General features: G+C 32.6%; 2 protein-coding genes across 5 annotated transcripts in view; one reads left to right on the top strand and one right to left on the bottom strand.

Moving 5' to 3' along the window:
• LOC130901381 (glycerol kinase-like) overlaps positions 1-22,191 on the bottom strand; it is an 83,408-nt gene that overhangs the window by 21,084 nt on the left and 40,133 nt on the right. The window lies entirely within an intron of this gene.
• Positions 1,478-22,191, top strand: part of LOC130901383 (protein N-terminal asparagine amidohydrolase) — a 30,291-nt gene continuing 9,577 nt past the window's right edge. The window contains exons 1-2 of one of the 2 annotated variants that reach the window (XM_057812762.1): positions 1,478-1,652; positions 19,819-20,021. In XM_057812762.1, coding sequence (XP_057668745.1) covers positions 19,835-20,021 — 187 coding nt within the window. In that variant the 5' untranslated portion in view covers positions 1,478-1,652; positions 19,819-19,834. Of the gene's footprint in view, positions 1,653-12,367; positions 12,409-19,818; positions 20,022-22,191 lie in introns of those variants that run through there. The other variant, XM_057812763.1, reaches the window with a different exon arrangement.

Below are 22,191 nucleotides of genomic sequence, written 5' to 3'. Positions count from 1 at the left end.
TTAAAATAGACCTAAAATCGAAAGCATTTATCAAGAAAAAACAAATACAAAGTAGTAAAAGAAGTAGTAGTCTAAGAAGTAAAAAGTTAAAGAAATTCCAAATAAAAGAGCCCTGGATGTGTGCAAACAAGTAAAATACTTAAAATCAAATTTGGGATGTGTCATAGGTCATAATTTGATAAATACCAAAAAAGGTCGAATTTTTTTTCGAAATTATATTTCTATCAAAAGAGCTCTAAAATCAAAGAGATTTCTCAAGAAAAACATAAAAAAAGTCCAAAAAGTAAAAAGTTGAAGAAATTATTAATAAATGAGGCCTGAATGTGTCTACACAAGTCAAATGCTTGGCAAATAATTTAGTGAATGTGACCAACAAGTCCTAATTCGATAATTACCGAAATAGGTCGAAACTTATCTCGAAATTCATTTTCATTAAAAATAGACCTAAAATCAAAAAAATGTATCAAGAAAAACATATAAAAAGGTCTAAGAAGTAAAAAAGTTGGATGAATTCTCAATAAACGAGCTCTGGATGTGTGCAAACAAGTCAAATATTTAAAATCAAGTTTGGGGTGTGTTCCAACAAGTCAAATGTTTGAAAAACGATTTAATGGATGTGCGAGAAAAAGTCATATTTTCATTAAGACCGAAATATGTCAAAAAAGTTAATCTCCATCAGTGTTAACTTATTTTATATAAAAATAGATCTAAATCAAGAATTTATCAAGAAAAAAATAAATTAAGAGATTATTTTTTAAATATATGACGTTTCGTCTTAATTTTGGTTTTCATTATAATATCTGATATTGTCAAATGCAGTGTATGAAATTATAGGTCATCTACCATGTGAATATCTAAACATACTTTGTTGTAACCGTACAAAGATTTTTGATTTTTTTCTTCCAATTTTCAAGTTACTTATCATTTTTATGTCATAAATGATCCCAAATAACTATCTATTTTTTTTAAATGCTTCTATATCAAATATTTTCAATACATATCTACAAATGATATGTGTTATTTCAAAGTTGCAACAATTTTATTGTTTCCATGTTTTCTAATCTATTTTTTAAATTCTGTGATGTCTGTCTTATATAAATAGCATCAAAGTTACAATAAACATGCTTTTTAAGAGCAAATACTAAGGAGACGTTTAAAATGCAGTTCTACAATTATTTGCATGTTCTCTATGTTTCAGATGACGTTCGTTATTCACGTAAAATGTTTTCGAATAATTGATTTAACCCTCTGGTGAAATTTGTCTCCGCTCTCTTCATATCTTGAAGTGAAAAAAATTCTATTTTCATTATAAATTTTGTCCAAATCACGTTAAAAATAGAAATAATTAGATTTCCTATTTAATTAGGATCATGTCATCTACTTCGAAATCGGTACCGTTTAAAAAATGTACGTAGATTTCTGGCGTCAATCTGATTGGGCCAAGTGCTATATAGTAGGACAATGCGACTAGGCCTCCTCCACTACTACGAGAGTTTAATGTCTTCCACTAGATTCAGTTCTGTCGTAACCTTTGGTAGGAAAACAACTTTGGCGCGACAATACGCGAGTTCGTTCGGTTTACGAAGTTTTTAATTCCAACAAGAAGAAGAGATAAGCGAATATGGTTAAATAGATATTCGATGAGAATATTGGTGAGTTATTTCTTTATTTATATATACGGGGTATGATGTAATTATTGTATTAAATTTTTGCTACAAAATATTTTGAATAATTGGAAATTAAGTATTAAAACATTTTTCATATCTCCCACGTATTTGAATTGAAAATATTTTACAGTCAATTTAATAAAAGTTTTAACTATTTTCAAGCCATTTTGTTTTAAATTTTCTGATTTAAAATAAAAATCATTTTCTGATAAATCTAGTGACATAGGAAGCCATTATTTTGTATGTGTAATATTCTCAAAGTTGGATAAAAAAAATCAAAATGTCTGAATCAAATTTATAGTTTTCCGAAAAATCCAATTTACCAGAATCTGAATCAAAATTTTGTTTGTATTAGCAGAGAAAATGAGTCCCCTTTGAAATCTGAAATTTGGTTCTATAACTTTTATATCTCGCTTTGTATAATCAAGAAAAACTGCTGCGTTTTTTCATGATAGTATTAACGTTTCTATTCCAATTTTTTTTTCTATTACAACGTTGCCATTCCACATCAGTGGATACTAAATTTATACAGTGTTTTTCGTCACAAACAATTTGTTTTCAACTTGAACCCTGTATATTTCACAGAAATAAGGGACTGAAAGGATCTAATATATACAGGTACTTAGACACATGTTTTCTGATTTACTTCGTGCCAAAAATGAAACGATATCTCAAATGGCTTCGCAGATATAGAATTTTTTATACAAGCATGTGAAATTTTTTTTAAATTACTGGATTTTTGACAAATATTTTAAAAAGTACCTTTATAGCAAAAAATAATGGAATTTTATGTATTTTTGTCCAAAAATCCAAAAATCATGTTAGTTTCTAGATAAAAAGTATAGTTTTCTGGAAAATCCTATTTTCATAAATTTTCCTAAATTTTCTGCGAATAGTAATTTTTTTTTCAAGCAACTGAGGTATTTTTGGAGCTCCTCGTATCGAAAAACTCCTCTTTACAAAAATTTATCAAAATTTTCTGTTATTTTCAAAAAAAAGTGGGATTCCCTTTGAAATCTGAAATTTTGTTATATAATTTCAAGCTTTATATCATATAACTCGGTTTCTATGATCACGTGACGATTGTCGTATATTTTTTATGAAACTATCAACGTTCCTCTCCTGATTTTTTTGTTTTACAACGTTGCCATTCCTCAATTGTAGATACTATGAATTTATATAGTGATTGTTTTTCAAAAACAAATTTACTCCAACTTTCACCCTGTATATTTCTTAAAAATATGAAATTGATAGGATCTAATATATACAGACACTTAGACACATGTTTTCTCAATTGATTCGTGCCAACAATAAAACGATATCTCAAATGGTTTTGCAGATATATGAGTTTTTATACAAACATGTCAATTTTTGACTTCTATTTTTATTAATTCAAACCAAAAATAAATGTCCATAGTATTTGTGTTTGATACGCTACTGGACAACAATTTTTATCACTTTTATTTATACGTTCATATCGTCACCAGAAGAATTATCACGAGCACGTTCTTTAGTCATTTAAGGCCTCCATATGAAATAATTTAAAGTTACCGTTCATAAATAGTATAATTAAGCAGGTCGTTTTACGAATTTCTCGATACCAAATTGGTTTTTATTAACTCTTACAAGTTTGAAATACTTCTTCATAATGTACTTATTGGAGTCGATGTATCTCGCCAATATTTAAATACACAAAAATTCATTTAAATTTACGTCAATTCGATTGTTCTAATAAAAAAAATGTAATTATATTCATATTCGTCCGCACAAAGGTTTTGTTCGATAACAGAGTATCTAGTAAAAATTGGAAATCAAATTCGCGCCTTTCTTTCGGTTTCTCAAGGTTTGTTTTCACATTTTCTCGGTTGAAATGTCGTGAATTCAATACACTTTTATGATTATGAATATTAGTTAATATCCTTATAATGACCCATAACACCTGCCTTAGGTAAATTTTAGTTTTTACAACAAACTGAACATTCATCCACGTAGCGATATACAGAATTTCTGATTTTTGGCCAATAGTAAGGTCAGAAATACAAGAAATAGTTTTTCAAAAAGATATTTTTTTTGTTTATTTTATAAATTTTTGATATGAGATAATATCGGAAAGTAAAGTATTTAATCAAAAGTGAAAAAATATCTAAATATTGAAAATTTCAAATTTTTAACTACATAAGAAAACGATTATCATTGGTTTGATAGAAATATTGAGCAGTTGTCTGCTTGATGATCACGAGGTTATCGTTGGCGGCAACGTAGCGGTGTACTGTTATAATACTGTTTTTATTCATTAGTTACGTATAAATGAAATATTTTCTATATATAAGTGAATTAATCTTTTATAGGTTAAGCTCTTACATTATTACATAATCACGTTAAAAATTAAAAATATAATAAACTTAATTACTGTAAAATATCGGAATAAGTTGAATTTGAATCTAACTTACATTGAAATGATCCTGGTAACAAAAACATACCGCAGGATCGTCAAAAAACACTTTCAAACCATTTTTTTGTATTTCTTGGCATTATAAAACTTTGAGGTGTTTTAGACGTGGTATTTTTATATCCTGGCACAAAACACGATTTAAATACCATTTTTTAGATTAATCAAAGTTTAATAATATTTTAGAATAACCGAGATTATTGTCGGATTTACTTTGCATCATATGTTCAGTGTTTATTTTATACTTATGACGTCACGCAATATGGCAACCTTACTGAAATCTTTAAACTACCTACTACAAAATTTTTGAATTTTCAATAATTTTTATCTCTATTAATATTGATCAAAGAATCTATTCTAAGAAACTATCCAAAACTATTTTTTCTCAAATCATTTACACTTTTATCAATTAAGTTATTTTTTTTTAATTTAAATAATTCTTGCTTCACTGCTCCAAAGTGTGTTTGAGACTCCTTGAGAGTTTTTTCCCCATTTTGCGGCAAATCTTGTGATAAATCAATGTTTAATAATATTTTTGAATACCTGAAATCTTTAAACTACCTACAAAATTTTCGAATTTTCAATAATTTTTTTCTCTATAAATATTGATCAAAGAATTAGAAATAAATATAATAAAAGTTGTATCTAAACCATCGGAAAGTATTTTTTTCTCAAACCACGCAAGTACCCTAAGTAATGGCTAGTTATTTTAGCACAAGCAACGAATTTATGACTGTTAAAATCTGCGGGATGAACGGGATAGACAGACAAATCGATAGAATGACGTATTCATGGGACAAAAACAAGATTTTATGAACACGGATCCTATTAATTTTGAGATATGAAGTGTTGAAATATAAACAAAGTAGATTTATTTTTAAGCTAAGAAAGTATGACCACATTTCGTCCAAAATTAATGAATTATTGATAGTTTTCAAGGATTTCTTCCTTTTTTTGTTTCTAGTTTTTCTCTTTGTTTCTCCAGTTTTTTTCCAATTTCCAGCAAATTTTGTGCTACGCTACATCTTAAGTAGGCATTCCTCTTAGAGAGTATTATATATTTTTGTGATAATCACGCCATATAATCCAATTCAAAAGCGTCCGAGTTGACTGGACGCCAATGGACCTAACCTAACCTAACCTGACTTGGTACGAAATGGGCCTTAGACTTGTCATCAAATCGACAGTAAGAACACAGTAGAAAAGTACCGATGATAACCCCGATTCCTGCCGTTATCCCAATACCTAACGTAGATGTTCTTTTTGTGTCTTCAAGCTTTCGTCAAAGCAAATCACAAAACATTCGCAGTGTTTAATAATTGCTCTCAATTCATTCCTAAAATATGGCGGGAGACTTTAGAAACAAAACTGTAGAAAAATTTATCTTTGCCCAGGTACCAACACCAACTTGCTACGCCTGGTTGGCTCAATCAAAATAACTGAAAATTCCGGGTTTATTAGAAAATTCCTGTCGCGCTCGCGGTTTATCCCGTCTTACTCCCGATTTTCAAGGCTCCTAGACACCATAGATAATTATTTTTTATTGCCCATTTCTCTTTCAAATATATTTTCTTTATATTTTTCTATTAACTTATGGAAGAGGTGTACGGGGGATGAAGAAAAAGTGGGAAAAACCACAGAGTTGTCGGATGTAACATGGCACTTTTTCTCGAAATAGTACCTAATAAAAAACCTTACTTTGGTTCAACCCTCGTATGTACACACTAGTATTTTACAATATTTTTCATATTATCGAAACAATAATAAATTGTTGGAACAAGTTTGATTCTTCTAGGCTACGAGGATGGTCCCAGAAGTACCTGGCCTGACCTAGAGATAGTGGAAGTTGCTTGAGAAATACCACCGTACCATAATCGTCGTAGTCATGTGCTCAAGGTGTCCAGAAAGGGTATCGGGTATTTGTAAGTTCAAGTAAACAAAAAATATTTATAAGCAATAAAAACTTTTATTGTTTTTTGATACCATATGAATTGGAAAATTATTTGGAAAAGATGATGTTATCGAAATGATGACCGTTACGTTGCTGGCACTCTTCTAAACGGGAACGAAGATTGGCGATAACACGTCGACACAAAGCTCTTGATATTGCTGCCATTTCTGACCTGATGTTTTCCTTCAATTGGGTTAGGTTCGTTGGATTATTTTGATAAACCTTACTTTTAAGGTATCCCCATACAAAATAGATAAGCGGGCTAAGGTCGGGGCTTCTGAGAGGCCAGTTGATATTACCCCTTCGCGAAATGACTTTATTAGGGAATAATCCATTCACAACTTCCATCGAGTCACTCCAAGTATGGCACGTGGCCCCTTCTTGCTGGAACCACGTTCTTGAATTGAAACCTGCAAACTCCTGCAACGCTGGGACCCAAAAATTTCGCAACGTATCGCAGTAACGGTCACTATTCACATCGATTGCTCGTCCTCGTTGATCTTCATGAAAATAAGGACCAATAATTCCTTGAGCAGACATAGCGGCCCAAACAACGACCTTTGGGCTGTGCAGGGGTCGTTCATGCTTTCGTTTCGGATTCTTGACTGCCCAGAACCGACAATTCTGCTTATTAACATGACCATTCAGGTGAAAATTTGCTTCGTCGCTGAACAGTATGTTTTCGAAGTTGTTAAATCGCTGCATCATTTCAATTCTTGAACCAATTGAATTTTATAGGCTTTTAAATGCATATCTTCCTTTAAAATCGAATATCAAGACGATTTTTTGATGTTTAACGCTTGGCTTCGCTTTCGGATGGATAAAGATTGTTTCTTCATCGCGAACTGATCGAGGGCGACCAGAGTTTTGAATTTTAACCGTCGCACCTGTATTCTCGAACAACCTGATCCATTTCCTAATGCTACCGTCACTTGGCGCGTGGCTCGTACGATATTCCGCACGATACAGACGTTGAGCAGTCACTATTGAATCACCGTTTCGATAATAGGATCGTACGCAAAATGCGTGATGTGTCCCCGAGTACTGTTCCATCGTGACTAAAACTCCACAAAATGGCGGACGCCACGAACCCCTCCCCGCTCCGTTTCGAATGTGGCGCGAAAACAAATACCCGATACTTTTTTTGGACCCTTTGTACAATACTTTTATTTGAAAGGCATTAGTCCAACCAATATAAAAGCTGAACTAGATTCTACACTGAGTGAGTCTGCTTTCTCGTAATCAATAATAAAATATTGGTTTGCTCACAATGGAACTAAAACAACGTCGTGAAGATATTTCCATCGAGTTTTTGGCAATGTTCCGAAGTTTGGCGCCGTTTCATAACCATGAATGGAACGTGGATCCATCACTCTACATCCAAAACAAAAGATCTATCAAAACAATGGATTGAAAAGGGAGAATGGACTCCAAAGAAGTCAAAACCGTTCTATCTGCAGGCAAGGTCATGGCGTCGGTTTTTTGGGATCCGCGTGGGATAATTTTTATTGACTATTGACTGTTATGCGAACTTATTGCATCATTTTAGCGAAAAAATGAAGCAAAATGGCCGGATTTGATTAAGAAAAAAATGTTGTTTCATCAAGACAATGTACCAGCTCACACATCATTATATTAATGGCCAAAATTAATAAATTAAAGTTTAAATTGCTACCTCATACAGATTTAGCTATGTATGGAACTAAAAGGAGATTACGTTGATAAATAAATATATATTTTCAAAATTTTTGTATTTTCTTTGTTGGGCCAGGTACTTTTGTGACAATCCTCGTACAACTGTCAAACTGAACTTGCTGGAAGGATCGTGAATCGTCAAAATGTTGAAGTTGTCGTGTCACGTGGGGCTAGCAACAATAATAGATTCACATCTGATCAAGAGATGGCGCTAGATAGCTCGTATGTATAATAATGGTTTTGTACATTTCAAAACGAGGCCATCACTGTTTTGTTTTGCAGTTTTTTCAGCTCAAAATTTCTGTTTTAATATTGTGCTAATATAACTCACAAATTTCTGTTGAAAAAACTCATAAAACAGTATGTTGTAAGTATAATATCGCAATCTCCAAATTATTTTATCTAAAAAATCGAAAAGTATGTTTTTTTAGTGAATTAACAAAAAAATACCACTACCAACTTTTATTGATGACTTTCCAAGAGATAATCAACATTTCCCATCTTATTTCTTATAAATCTTGACAATAATTCCTTAAAAATCTGCATTTGATTACGCTTGGGGTCCTAACTGAGCAAACGCAGTACCCCGGCTAGCAAATAGCGTCAAAAATAGCTAAAATACTGGAGAGAATCTGTCAAATATGTGTCCCAATATTAAATTTTTCAAATAAACATCGGTAACTTTTTAAGCAACCCTCGTATATACAAAGCAATACGATAAATTAGGGTGAATAAAGTACCTATTTTTTTTTAAATAACACATGCACTAAATGACAGCATTGTTTACGAATTCGTGTCTTACTGTTTATTAATACGTACAGGATTGTATTTAGCCCAATCTTTATTTTAAACATCTTCTGTTTCAAAATTTGTTTTTCTAATAATTTTTGAAAGATAAATTAAATTGATGTTTCGACTTTTCTTCAAGTCTTTATCAATATAAATACATACATTATTATGTTAAAAAAAATATATAATTTAATGTGAATTTATCTAAATATTAGAGCCTGTCCTGTTGTCAGTACGGCGAGCCGTGTTTCTTTTTAATTAATTCTACAGTGCACATGTCGGGTGTCAATTAACGCAAGCGTATCATCATAATTTTCAAAAGGTATACTAATAAACAATGAAATAAATATTTTTCTTTTCAAATTAACGTCATTTTGTAATGTATAATGTGTTGCATAACAGCTCCACCAGTAAGTGACATATGAAATATTAATTGACCTAGAAAAAGTTTAACCCTGTATAAATCTCACAAATTTGAAAATGAAAGAATTCAATGTATAGAGTTACATGCATTCATGTCAAAAATATTACGATATCTCGAATTTTTTCGGAGATATAGAATTTTTTATTCAAGCATGTCAATTTTTATTTAATTTCTGGATTTTTTGACAAATTATTGAAAAATACACTTTTATAGCGAAATAGGCGAAAAACAAAGGGGTATTATGTATTTTTCTACAAAAAATCAAGAAATACTTGGAGTTTTTGGATCAAATTTATAGTTTTCCGGAAAATCCTTTTTTTGTGAATTTTAATACATTTTCCAAGAATCTGATATATTTTTTGAGCTCCTCGTATCGAAAAACCCCCCTTAACGGTCAAAAATAAAACGATATCTCCAATAGCTTTGGAGAAATAGAATTTTTTATAGAAGCATGTCAACTTTTTATCCAAATTACTGGATTTCTGATGAAATATTTCAAAAGAAACCTTTCTGTTGGATAAAATATATAGTTTTCTAAAAAATCCAATTTTTATGAATTATCTTCAATTTTCCGCTTATAATTATTTTTTTTTTCGAAATCCTCGTATCAAAAAACCTGTTCCCACAGAAATTTTCTCTTTGTTTTCAAAGAAAAGGGGTTGATTTTTGCTATTCAAGTCGTTACTAATATCTACACCAAAGAATATTAAATACAAATCGAAAAGAAAAACGAAAAACACAACGACAGAGGTCGTGACAAGTTTTATGCTTATCGCGATACACAACTTGGATAAATCTTTTTTCGATTCATATCGCGTTTATAGAATAATACTATAGTCTTATTTTTTTTTGTAAATGCGGAGAGAAACCGTTTTAAAATTTGCTACGTTCGACTTATGGGTGAGTAATGATAGCTCAAGACCGTTCGCGAAAGTCACAGTCATAATAATGTATCCCTAAACATACTTTAAGCCGGTGCTACACGATTGTTCCAACGTTTGCGCAAACATTCATCTTCCAACGTTGGATGATAGCTAAAGATATGAAAACGTGGCAAACAATTGATTAACAGCATACGAGGAAGGTCCCAGAAGTACCTAGTCTAACAAAGGAAACAAAAATTTTGAAATAGCCATTAACATCAACATCACCTCTTCATTCTTGGAAAATCTTTAACCACCGAGCCATTTTTTGCAAGTCTGGGAAGAGAAAATAATCCGAGGAAGCTAAATCTGCTGAATATGGTGCATGACGTAGCAATTCAAACTTTAATTAGTCAATTTTGGCCAAACAACACATTCTTAACCAAATTCGGCCGTTGTTGCTTAATTTCTTTGCTCAAACGTTGCAATAAGTTCGCATAATACTCGCCATTGATAGTTTTTCTTTTTTCATGTTAGTTAAGAAAATTATCCCACGCGGATCCCAAAAAATCAACGCCACGACCCCTTGCCTGCAGATGGAACAATCTTTGACTTCTTTGGAGCCGGTTCTCTCTTTTCAGTCCATTGTTTTGATTATTATTTTGTTTCGAGCATGAAGTGATGGACTCACGTTTCATCCATGGTTATAAAACGGCTTTATTTCGGCGGAAAATTGCCAAACTCTCATGGAAACAATTTCACGACGTTGGTTTTGTTCCATTGTGAGCGAACGCGCCACCTATCTTGCGCACAGCTCTCTTATATCTGCTAGCCCGCGCACTTTCCGTCGACGATCACCCAGGATCGCTTTGTGGATTTTCTTCAACATTTCTGGAGTCGTTACCTCATTTGGTCGACCATTGCGATGCTGGTATTCGCAGGTCGTATGGCCTCGTTCAAATTCCGCTACCCAATATTTTCACACTAAACAACGTGGCGTCTTCAAACTCAAAATATATCCTGCATAGATAGTGGCATTTCTAAAGCAACTTCTGCCATATCTAGGTCAGGCCAGTTATTTCTGGCACCATTCATATCAACAGGTATGAATACTTTGAAAATAAACTAGATGATACGGGTAACTTTGGTTTTTCATACAAAACTCGTATCATTCACGCTCTAGATGACAAGAAGTGTATTTTGTACCACAAGTGTTGGTTCCAATTTTGACGCGGACCAAAAAAACCGACTTCCAATTGCTAATATCGGAAGTAAAACATTGGTCGAATGGCATGAGCACTACGACCACACCATCCAATCATACCTCGTTGGACGCATCGTGTAGTACCGGCTTCACTTGAATCTTTAATGACCATTAAGGTAAATTTGTATTGGTAAATGGTTAACAAATTCGATGTTGATGATCTAAATGCCAGTTCGACAAACTTTTTATATAAAAAAAACGTTTTTGTAGATTACAAATACCCAATTTGAATATAAAATATAGATTCTTTCTAAATTAAATGATGAATACTTTCATGGACAACTTAGGAGACTCCAAGGCTTAGAATTTCAGCTATACGTCCTTTTTAAGATGAAGAAGCTGTACACTCCTAGTAACTCCTAATCTACAAGGCTCAGATTCATTAATTTTTAAGAATATTTTTCGCACATCTACAGCTGAATGTTCATTCACAGCTGAATGAACAGCTGAAGCAAAAAATTTAATGGAAAAACGATTGGAGGTAGCACAAAAATCTTCTTCAGATGGTCTTCCATACAGATTTAGAAGAAATCAGTGAATGATTGGCTTACTACAAGTACCGGGAGCAATCAAACAAAAATTTTGTGGTAGATTAGATTTCTGTGAAATCAACTTCATAACATACAGGGTGTTTTGTACTGGATTGGAAGCCGTTTCTGAACACCAAAATCTTCTTCAGATGGTCTTCCACAAATATTCAAAAGAAATCAGCGAATTATGGGCTTACTACAAGTACCGGGAACAATCAAACAAAAATTTGGTGGTAGATTAGATTTCTGTGAAATCAACTTCATAACATACAGGGTGTTTTGTACTGGATTGGAAGCCGTTTCTGAACACCAAAATCTTCTTCAGATGGTCTTCCACAAATATTCAAAAGAAATCAGCGAATTATGGGCTGGGAACAATCAAACAAAAATTTGGTGGTACATTAGATTTCTGTGATATCAATTTTATAATATACAGGGTGTTTTGTTGATAATTGGTCAGAAGATGATTTGCGAAAAAAATTGATAACCTGGGTGAACATTGAACAGGATTTTGATTGTTTGATTTTTTTTACATAAAACATTTCAACTGAATCATTTGTTTGTAAAGAACTATTTTAAAAATTCATTATGTTTTCTAAAATTTGTTATAAATATAAAGATAAATAAATATCATTTATTGAATTCATGTTATTTATAATTATTCATACGTTAAAAATATTATAAACATATTGATATAATAATATTTTATGAAAGAGAAATAAGTTGATAACATATCAATCTTTTAGTCTGTCAGCAGCTGTGCTCCAATTAAGTTGGTAAGTTTTTTCTTCTTCTAGTTTATCTCTACAAGAATTATCTTTATTATAGTCATTTATACAATATAAAAAAAACAGATGAATTTATTCATTTACTTTAACATTTGGGTATAGTTAACACCCCAATGACAAATTTAAACCTCATTATTTAACCTAAAATTCGCTCTCTGCAATGCATTTTCCCAAAAACAAAAATATATTGCAAAAATATCAATTTCTAAAACACCACGAACATAAATAAATTAACAGGTCTGTCAAGTTAGCGGGTCACAATATAATCAAATAAATTCTGACAAGATCAAAAATTACAGTTTTTATGTAATGATATTCGGAGCGAATCATCCCCTAGAATGTCGTTTTCCTTTTTACAATATCTAAAACAGGTGTTCATATCAATATTTTATAACAGAAATCGATATAAATGAATATTACTTTGAATCCCATGGAATGATTTTTGGAACGTATAAAGGCCGAAACCCACTAGCAACACGCCACGCCACGCCATGTGTCGAATATATGTGCATATGTTTTGCCATTATATCTGACAATTTTGAATCGTCCCCTGTGGTAAGGGGGGGGGGGCGTTTAGTGGGCTTAGTGTGTACGCAGACAATTGAAATAAATAGAAACACTTGGCGAGGGGTGGTGTGGCGTGTTGCTAGTGGGTTTCGGCCATAAAGCTGCTGAACTATTTCTTTATTACAACCCTAAAAATACAGTTATATAAGAGGATGGTTCCAGAAGTACCTGCGCAACAAAGAAAACACAAAAATTTTGGAAAAAAAGATTCTTCGATGTAATCTTCTTTTTGTTCAATACACAATCTTCTTTAACTAACCACATCACCTCTTCATTGTTGGAAAATATTTGAACATCAAGCAATTTTTTCAAGTATAGGTATAGAAAATAATACGAGGGGTCTAAATCTGGTGAATAGGGTGCATGAAATAGCAATTGAAGCTTTAATTCATCAATTTTGGCTACCTAGTGCATTGTCTTGATGAAACAACTCTTTATTCTTCTTCTCGATGGAAACATCTTCACGACGTAGTTTTTGTTATATTGTGAGCAAACGCGGCACCCATCTTGCAGCTCATGTCTCATATCCAAATTTTCAGTTAATTTGCGATGTACCGCACTTTTTGAAATGCGTACTATGTCTGCTAGATCGCGCACTTTCAGTCGATGATCATCCAGTATAACTTTGTGGATTTTCTTCAACATTTCTGAAGTCGCAACCTCTTTGGCCCACTATTGTCATGCTGGTCTTCCTAGGTTTAAACTCTGTTCGCTATTGATGGCTGCCAAACAAATACTTGGCGTCCTCAAGCTTGAAACTTCCAAATTCCAAATACAGTGGTATTTTTCAAGCAGCTACCGCCATCTCTAGGCCAGGCCAGTTACTTCTGGCACCATCCTCGTAGTTAATGAATAAATCCTGAAGATTGAAAATAAAACGAAACGGGAAGTTGGCGAGGATATTGGATTTTATGATAAATCACTTAATGCCATTTAATCCCGCAGTTCATTCTAAGACAATGTTAATTTATTCTTGCCCGTCATTATTTGATAAATGGACTGTCCGGCGTTACGGACTTGGCCCGTGATATTTCTCAACTCGGATTATGGTTTATGAACAGTTCCGAGAGGATTTATTGCGGATTTAACATTGAAGAACGCACCTCGAACTTATCGTTAGTTGTACGGCGAGATATTTAATCGAGGGATGTTGCCACATAAACAAAATATCAGGAAATTTCAATACAAATTATTTTGGAGGTTTGCTCTAACAGTGGAGATGGAAAATTTGGTAAAATTTGTCTTTAACCTCAATATAGGCGATAACCTCTTTATCGGCCTCAAATTTTTGTCCAAGGAGTACCTTGGACCAAGGAGAACCTTGCTACTCGACTTTTGCGTCTTTTCACGATTCATTCCATTCACTTGATAGTCGATTGGACCATTTTCGCATATCGATGCAAAAATTCGGGTTTATTATCATTGAATATCTCGTAAAACACTTTGATAGAAGTTTTGTATATCCATATGTTAATTCACGATACGCCCAACATTAAACAGCGTCGAGATGATGTTTCCATCGAGTGTTTGGCAATATTTAACAAAAATAAAACACAATTTTTGTTGCGTTCCATAACAATGGATAAAATGTGGGTCCATCCCTTCACACCCGAAATAAAACAATCAAAACAATGGAGTGAAAAGGGAGAACCGGCTCCAAAGAAGTCAAAGACCCGCAAGGTCATTGGGACGGTCTTTTGGGATCTTCAAAGAGGAATAACTATTAACGGCAAACCTATTGCAACGTTTGATCGAAGAAATCAAGCAGAAACGGCCGCATTTCGCTAAGAAGACAGTGTTGTTATCCACTCTATTCGCCAGATTTGGCTCTCTCGAATTATTTTCTGTTCCTAAGCTTGACAAAATGTCTCGGCGGTTAAAGTAAAAGGGTATCGAACTTATTGAATATCGCTGAGAAAAGTGTATGGAGCTAAAAGGAGATTACGTTGAAAAATAATTATATTCTGTTTCCAAAATTTTTTTGTTTGGTCACGTACTTCTTGGACCATCCACGCAGAAGGCATTGGATACGTAAATATGAAAGAGAAATTACCCAATATCAGCAAGACAATTAAATAAAGAGGAAATAATTGTAGATCCAGAAATACAACAGCTGATGACTCAAATACTCTATTATAGTATATGGGTGATTCCGTTCTAACTGTGATTTTTTGTATTCAAAATTTCAAGATTTTAAAATTTAACTTTTCTAACTTTTTTATGCATATTATTCATCTATTTTACTGTAAAAATAAAACTCTAAGAGGAATTTACTACAACTTCAAAGTATCACGAGCAAGACACAAATGTCGGATTTTGAGTTCCACGGTACTGACTCATTTATCCACGGTACTGACATGGTAACTTAAGATATTAAACAACAAGTGCATCAATTTTCCTCAGTTTGATCATAAACATTAGAATTTATAAGGTAATTAGTTTAAATCATTTGTTACGACAAAAAAAATTAATAATTTATCGGTAAATTCTAGGAATGGACATGACACGGTACTGACATTCAAGTGATGTAGTATAAGTTTTCTTTAAGTGGCAAGTTATATTGTATAAAAATAATGTTTAAATATCTTAAGAATTATTCAATTAACACAAAATTTTTATTAATTGATTATTAATTAATGACTAGTACAAAAAAACAATACAGGACATTGAATATCACAGTTATAATGGAATCACCCATATTGGTATTGAGTAGGAATGTTTCTGAAGTATGAGATATTTCGAAAAGTCGCGAAAAAAGCGATTTTCTCAACTTCTACTCGCCATATTACGCATTACACAGTACTGAATCTATCGAGCTTCTCCAGTTAAAGTCATAGAAAGAGCACGCAGAGTATTATTATTATTATTATTATTATTATTATTATTATCTCAATCAGCTTCATTTTACAGTTATACGAAAATATTTTGTGGACTTTTTCTTCGGTGGTAGCATCCACTACATTTCGCATAGTTTTAACTTAGTAAACCGCTTTTAAATTGTGGAGTCTTCTGGTGCAAACGCTGAATAATGTTTATTAAGCCAATCCTTGGCTTCTATAATTTGTTTTGCCAAAAATTTTCAATTAATACAGGACATGCCTTTTCGTTCATTTTTTCAAAAGTTGTTTCTGGAAATACGAGATGTGGCTTTTGAGTACCCAACTCCAGATAAAATTATACATGCGCCAAAGCCCAAAAGACATTTATTAATATCAGTTTATCAAGTCTCAAGGCACTGTTTTGTTGAATGAGATTTTAAAAATCGAGATTTGGCAACGTGGTAGCTTCGCTGTTCACCAGCTAGTTAGTATTACAAAAATGTTGACGCTATAGGAGGATTTTGAACGGTCAAGATGAGGATATATACGACTGACAAGTTTGAAAAGTTTGTGACGATATAATTGGCTTAGTAAATTGTTATTTTAATACTTTACCATTTTATTTATACAGGGTAGCACATGATCAAAAACACGATTAAAAATATAATGATTAAAATTTTTGAATGTCTATTTCACAAATAAAAAATTAACAATTGTAACAAAAACTATCACGGAATAAAAAAGTTCTATTCATGAGTTGATATTAACTTTCAAAAACTATTTTATTCTAAAGGGTGTCACAAAATTAACGCAAGATTTAAATTTTCCGCCATTTATGCAGTGCAGTATCGACAACTCTAAAAAACGAAATCGACAGCTGACAGATTAGGGTTAGTAAAACTGGAAGGCACAAGTATGATAAACCACCCCACAAGGATCATCAAGAAACTTTATAAATAGACTATTGATATTACGAGAATTTTATCATATCTATTTTATGCGGAAATATTTACTTCCGGAGGTACCGGAAGTGACCATTATCTCAGATATCGAACCATAGATAATTTTATTCGATAGATGGGTGATTCCATTATAACTGTGATATTCAATGTCCTGTATTGTTTTTTTGTACTAGTCATTAATTAATAATCAATTAATAAAAATTTTGTGTTAATTGAATAATTCTTAAGATATTTAAACATTATTTTTATACAATATAACTTGCCACTTAAAGAAAACTTATACTACATCACTTGAATGTCAGTACCGTGTCATGTCCATTCCTAGAATTTACCGATAAATTATTAATTTTTTTTGTCGTAACAAATGATTTAAACTAATTACCTTATAAATTCTAATGTTTATGATCAAACTGAGGAAAATTGATGCACTTGTTGTTTAATATCTTAAGTTACCATGTCAGTACCGTGGATAAATGAGTCAGTACCGTGGAACTCAAAATCCGACATTTGTGTCTTGCTCGTGATATTTTGAAGTTGTAGTAAATTCCTCTTAGAGTTTTATTTTTACAGTAAAATAGATGAATAATATGCATAAAAAAGTTAGAAAAGTTAAATTTTAAAATCTTGAAATTTTGAATACAAAAAATCACAGTTAGAACGGAATCACCCAGATCTCATGTGTGTGTGAAAAATCATGATGAAAAAGTATGCAAACGCATTATTTTCACGAAAAATCAATACATAAAATGAAAATTTAGTAGTTTTTGTAAGGTTAGGTTAGGTTTTTTGATAAAACTGATGCATTTGCATACTTTTTCACAGAAACTCTTCTGCGCTTTCGTCAATCATCATGACTTTTATACACACAGATAGATCTTGATGAGATCTATCAGACAAAGTTATCCATGGTTCGATATCTGAGATAATGGACACTTCCGGTATCTCCGGAAGTAAATGTTTCCGATATGATAAATCGATTTCTCGTATCATCGATAGTTTCATGATGATCGCCGTGGGGTGACTTATCGTACTCTTACCAAATTGAAAACTCAAGCCTACCGTCTTCCAAGCCGAAGTCTTCGTTGTGATGGAATGCGGATGCGCGATACTCAATCCACGCTCTACCTCAAACTGCTCAAGTAAAAGAGCTGCAAACAAGACAAAAAGGTGTGCTCTTGGCTAATGCTGGAGTGTAAGAAAATCCTACAAAATCTGGTTAGTGATGGCTACAACATTCAGCTCGTTTGGGTGCTCGGTCAATCGGGCAGCAAAGGCAACGACGAAGAGGACTTACTCGCCAGACTGAGATCGGCGAACCCACCAATGGGCCCAGAACTCATCCTTGGTGTATACTTGTAAGGCGGACTCGCAAAGATAGATAGAGGTACCTCGCATGAGACAAGCAAAGGCAGACATTGACGCACCTTAAGGGGCTCACACCAAAAATTGCTCCAGCTAAATAGACGTACTGTGATCTAAGACGCCGTGGGCATCACGGACGATCCGGAGTACCTCTGGTACATGGAGGAGGATGAAACCGCAGAGCAAGTCATCTGTGAGCGCTGTTTAAACACGTGGACAAACCTCACAGCTTGCCTACTGACATCAAAGGGTTCAAGCCAAAGCGTCTGATGGGCTTTTCAAAGGACATCGACCTTTGTTAACGTCAAGTGGGGTAAGGCGGGCCTATCTGGAGGCCTGTGTGTTTAACAGCCTCTTGGCCGCTCACAACGTAACTATGACCTGTGAAACTCAAGTCTAATGACAACGCATAGCGAAGAGAATTTGTTGAACATCAACAAGCAAATTCTAACTTTGATGAATTTGTTAATCGCCAAGATTGCCGGTTTTGGAGTTCTGAGAAGCCATATGTGATTGTCGAAAAACAAATGAATCCACAACGTGTCATTGTTTGGTGTGCATTTTGGACTGGAGACATAATTGGAAAATACTTTTTTGAAAATAAGGCTTTTGATGATATCGCGATATGATTACACAGATATTTTTGCCGATATTGATATATGGGTTCCATCGAGACAGTGCCACATGCCAAACAGCCCATATAACCATCAATTAGGATACATTTCCATGGCGTGTACTCTCCCGATTCTATGATCATAATTAGCCCCCAAGATCGTGCGATTTAACACCATTAGATTTCTTTTTATGGGATTATTTTAAACCACCGGTTTCGATAACAAACCTCTTACTTCTTGGGCATTAAAGGAGATTGCATCAACGAAATTCACCCAAATTTATGAACAATGGTCATGGAAAATTTCGAGAAACAAGTGCGTGTGCGTATGTGTATGCAAAGTCATTTGTCCGATGCGTTTCTCCATAAATTACTTATCATACGTACTTTATGATTCAATAAAATAATTACAATCAAAAGACTTGAAACTGTGTACTCTATTTAAATCAAATCTTGCGTTAATTTTGGAACACCCTTTACTAAACTGTTTTCGACACGTTGTTATTGGTTTCACCTGTATATTTATAACAGACTTTTTTCTAACCTATTCTTTTATCATGTTTTCTCGATCGTTTTTTGACAGAGACGTTTTCTACGATGTTTACGGTACACTAGAGATTTCCAAGAAACGAAGTTTCTAGAATATGATCATAATATATAAGACGAGTCTCTAGCAGCCAGAGGGAATCAGTTAACAATTTTATGTCAAATTAAACGATGTATTTAAGCAAAATTATTGAAAATATCAGTTTTTATGAATAAAAATAAGATAGTACACCCAAATATTTACTAAAAAAAGTGTAGGTCTCTTTTTTAAGGTCACGAAAACAATAAATACAGGAAAAAAAAACGATCAGTTTAAACGATTGACGATTTATTTAGTCGGATATTTAATGCTTCTCAATATCTTATATACGTGTACCTACATCATCTGACACGTGATTAATAAACTTGATTTGAATAAATTAATCATAATTCACTTTGTGACCTCAAATGCAACAATGGAACCAATCGGTCGTTTCGAATAAATTATTTATTGCTATTGTTACTATATTCTGTATTTTATTCGTTGTAGATTCCTCGTATTTAAGATGGTATTAGTTCTAAACGGGGTTCTACAAGAAGACTGCCCTCTAGATTCCCGATCTTTATACCTGACACATCCGATTTATAGGGAAACAGCCGGACAGTTACTCAATGTACCGAATAAAATAATAGGAACTGTCGGTTTGCTTTACGTTCAACAGAGGGAACTGGCTGCCACTGTACCACACGACAGTAAGTGTATTTTAATATTTTTCACCAACTGGTTCATCAGCACCTAACTTAACTATTCCACAATGTTTGGAGAACCATTTTATTGTCGATCATTTTTTTCTATTTTTATTTTCTTCTCATCCCATTCTATCATCTTATATCCCATAGAGGACTCTTTCCAATATTAGAGCTCATCCCCAAAATCGCAAAAATTAATTTCCAGGATAATAAAGGAACTGAAAACCCATTTTAAAGAATAAAATGTGGATAAATTTGAAGGATATCGTTCATTTAATGATTTGTTCATAGAATATGAAATATAGACAGCGGTTTTGACTTTTTGGGTCTCATCAGTACAAAGAAATATCTCTTCTAGTTCAATTATCAGGTTAGAAACGCATTGAATGAAAATATTAAAAAAAATTCGATAGTTTTTGTATGTTTCGGAGACATTTTTCTATATTATTAATTAAATTTGAATCCTTTTTTTGTTATTTCAGTTTATTTCGTTTGTTTGCCTTTCTTTTTATTTCCAATTCTTTCTTTCTTTTCGTTTTCTCACTTTCGTGAAGTTTACATCGTTCTATAATCCCAAATGCTGCAGAGGAATCTTTACTATTTCAGAACCAAACCATAAAGTTGGAAAAATTGATTTCCAGGATAATAAAGAAACTTAAAACCCATTTTAAAGAATTAAATGTAGATAAATTTGAAGGATATCGTTCATTTAATGATTTATCATAGAACATGAAATATAGACAGCGGTTTTGACTTTTTGGGTCTCATCAGTAGAAAGAAATATCTCTTCTAGTTCAATTATCAGGTTAGAAACGCATTGAATGAAAATTTTCAAAAAAATTCGATAGTTTTTGTATGTTTCGGAGACATTCTTCTATATTATTAATTAAATTTGAATCCTTTTTTTGTTATTTCAGTTTATTTCGTTTGTTTGCCTTTCTTTTTATTTCCAATTCTTTCTTTCTTTTCGTTTTCTCACTTTCGTGAAGTTTACATCGTTCTATAATCCCAAATGCTGCAGAGGAATCTTTCCTATTTGAGAACCAAACCATAAAGTTGGAAAAATTGATTTCCAGGATAATAAAGGAACTGAAAACCCATTTTAAAGAATTAAATGTAGATAAATTTGAAGGATATCGTTCATTTAATGATTTATCATAGAACATGAAATATAGACAGCGGTTTTGACTTTTTGGGTCTCATCAGTAGAAAGAAATATCTCTTCTAGTTCAATTATCAGGTTAGAAACGCATTGAATGAAAATTTTCAAAAAAATTCGATAGTTTTTGTACGTTTCGGAGACATTTTTCAATATTATTAATTAAATTTGAATCCTTTTTTTGTTATTTCAGTTTATTTCGTTTGTTTGCCTTTCTTTTTATTTCCAATTCTTTCTTTCTTTTCGTTTTCTCACTTTCGTGAAGTTTACATCGTTCTATAATCCCAAATGCTGCAGAGGAATCTTTCCTATATCAGAACCAAACCATAAAGTTGGAAAAATTGATTTCCAGGATAATAAAGGAACTGAAAACCCATTTTAAAGAATTAAATGTAGATAAATTTGAAGGATATCGTTCATTTAATGATTTATCATAGATCATGAAATATAGACAGCGGTTTTGACTTTTTGGGTCTCATCAGTACAAAGAAATATCTCTTCTAGTTCAATTATCAGGTTAGAAACGCATTGAATGAAAATTTTCAAAAAAATTCGATAGTTTTTGTACGTTTCGGAGACATTTTTCAATATTATTAATTAAATTTGAATCCTTTTTTTGTTATTTCAGTTTATTTCGTTTGTTTGCCTTTATTTTCATTTCCAATTCTTTCTTTCTTTTCGTTTTCTCACTTTCGTGAAGTTTACATCATTGTATCATCCCAAATGCTGCAGAGGAATCTTTACTATTCCAGAACCAAACCATAAAGTTGGAAAAATTGATTTCCAGGATAATAAAGAAACTTAAAACCCATTTTAAAGAATTAAATGTAGATAAATTTGAAGGATATCGTTCATTTAATGATTTATCATAGATCATGAAATATAGACAGCGGTTTTGACTTTTTGGGTCTCATCAGTACAAAGAAATATCTCTTCTAGTTCAATTATCAGGTTAGAAACGCATTGAATGAAAATTTTCAAAAAAATTCGATAGTTTTTGTACGTTTCGGAGAC

Source organism: Diorhabda carinulata, chromosome X (assembly GCF_026250575.1).
Source record: "Diorhabda carinulata isolate Delta chromosome X, icDioCari1.1, whole genome shotgun sequence".
Taxonomy (NCBI): Eukaryota; Metazoa; Arthropoda; class Insecta; order Coleoptera; family Chrysomelidae; genus Diorhabda; species Diorhabda carinulata.
The sequence above is the reverse complement of the archived record's forward strand: the minus strand, read 5'-3'. Positions and strand labels throughout refer to the sequence as shown.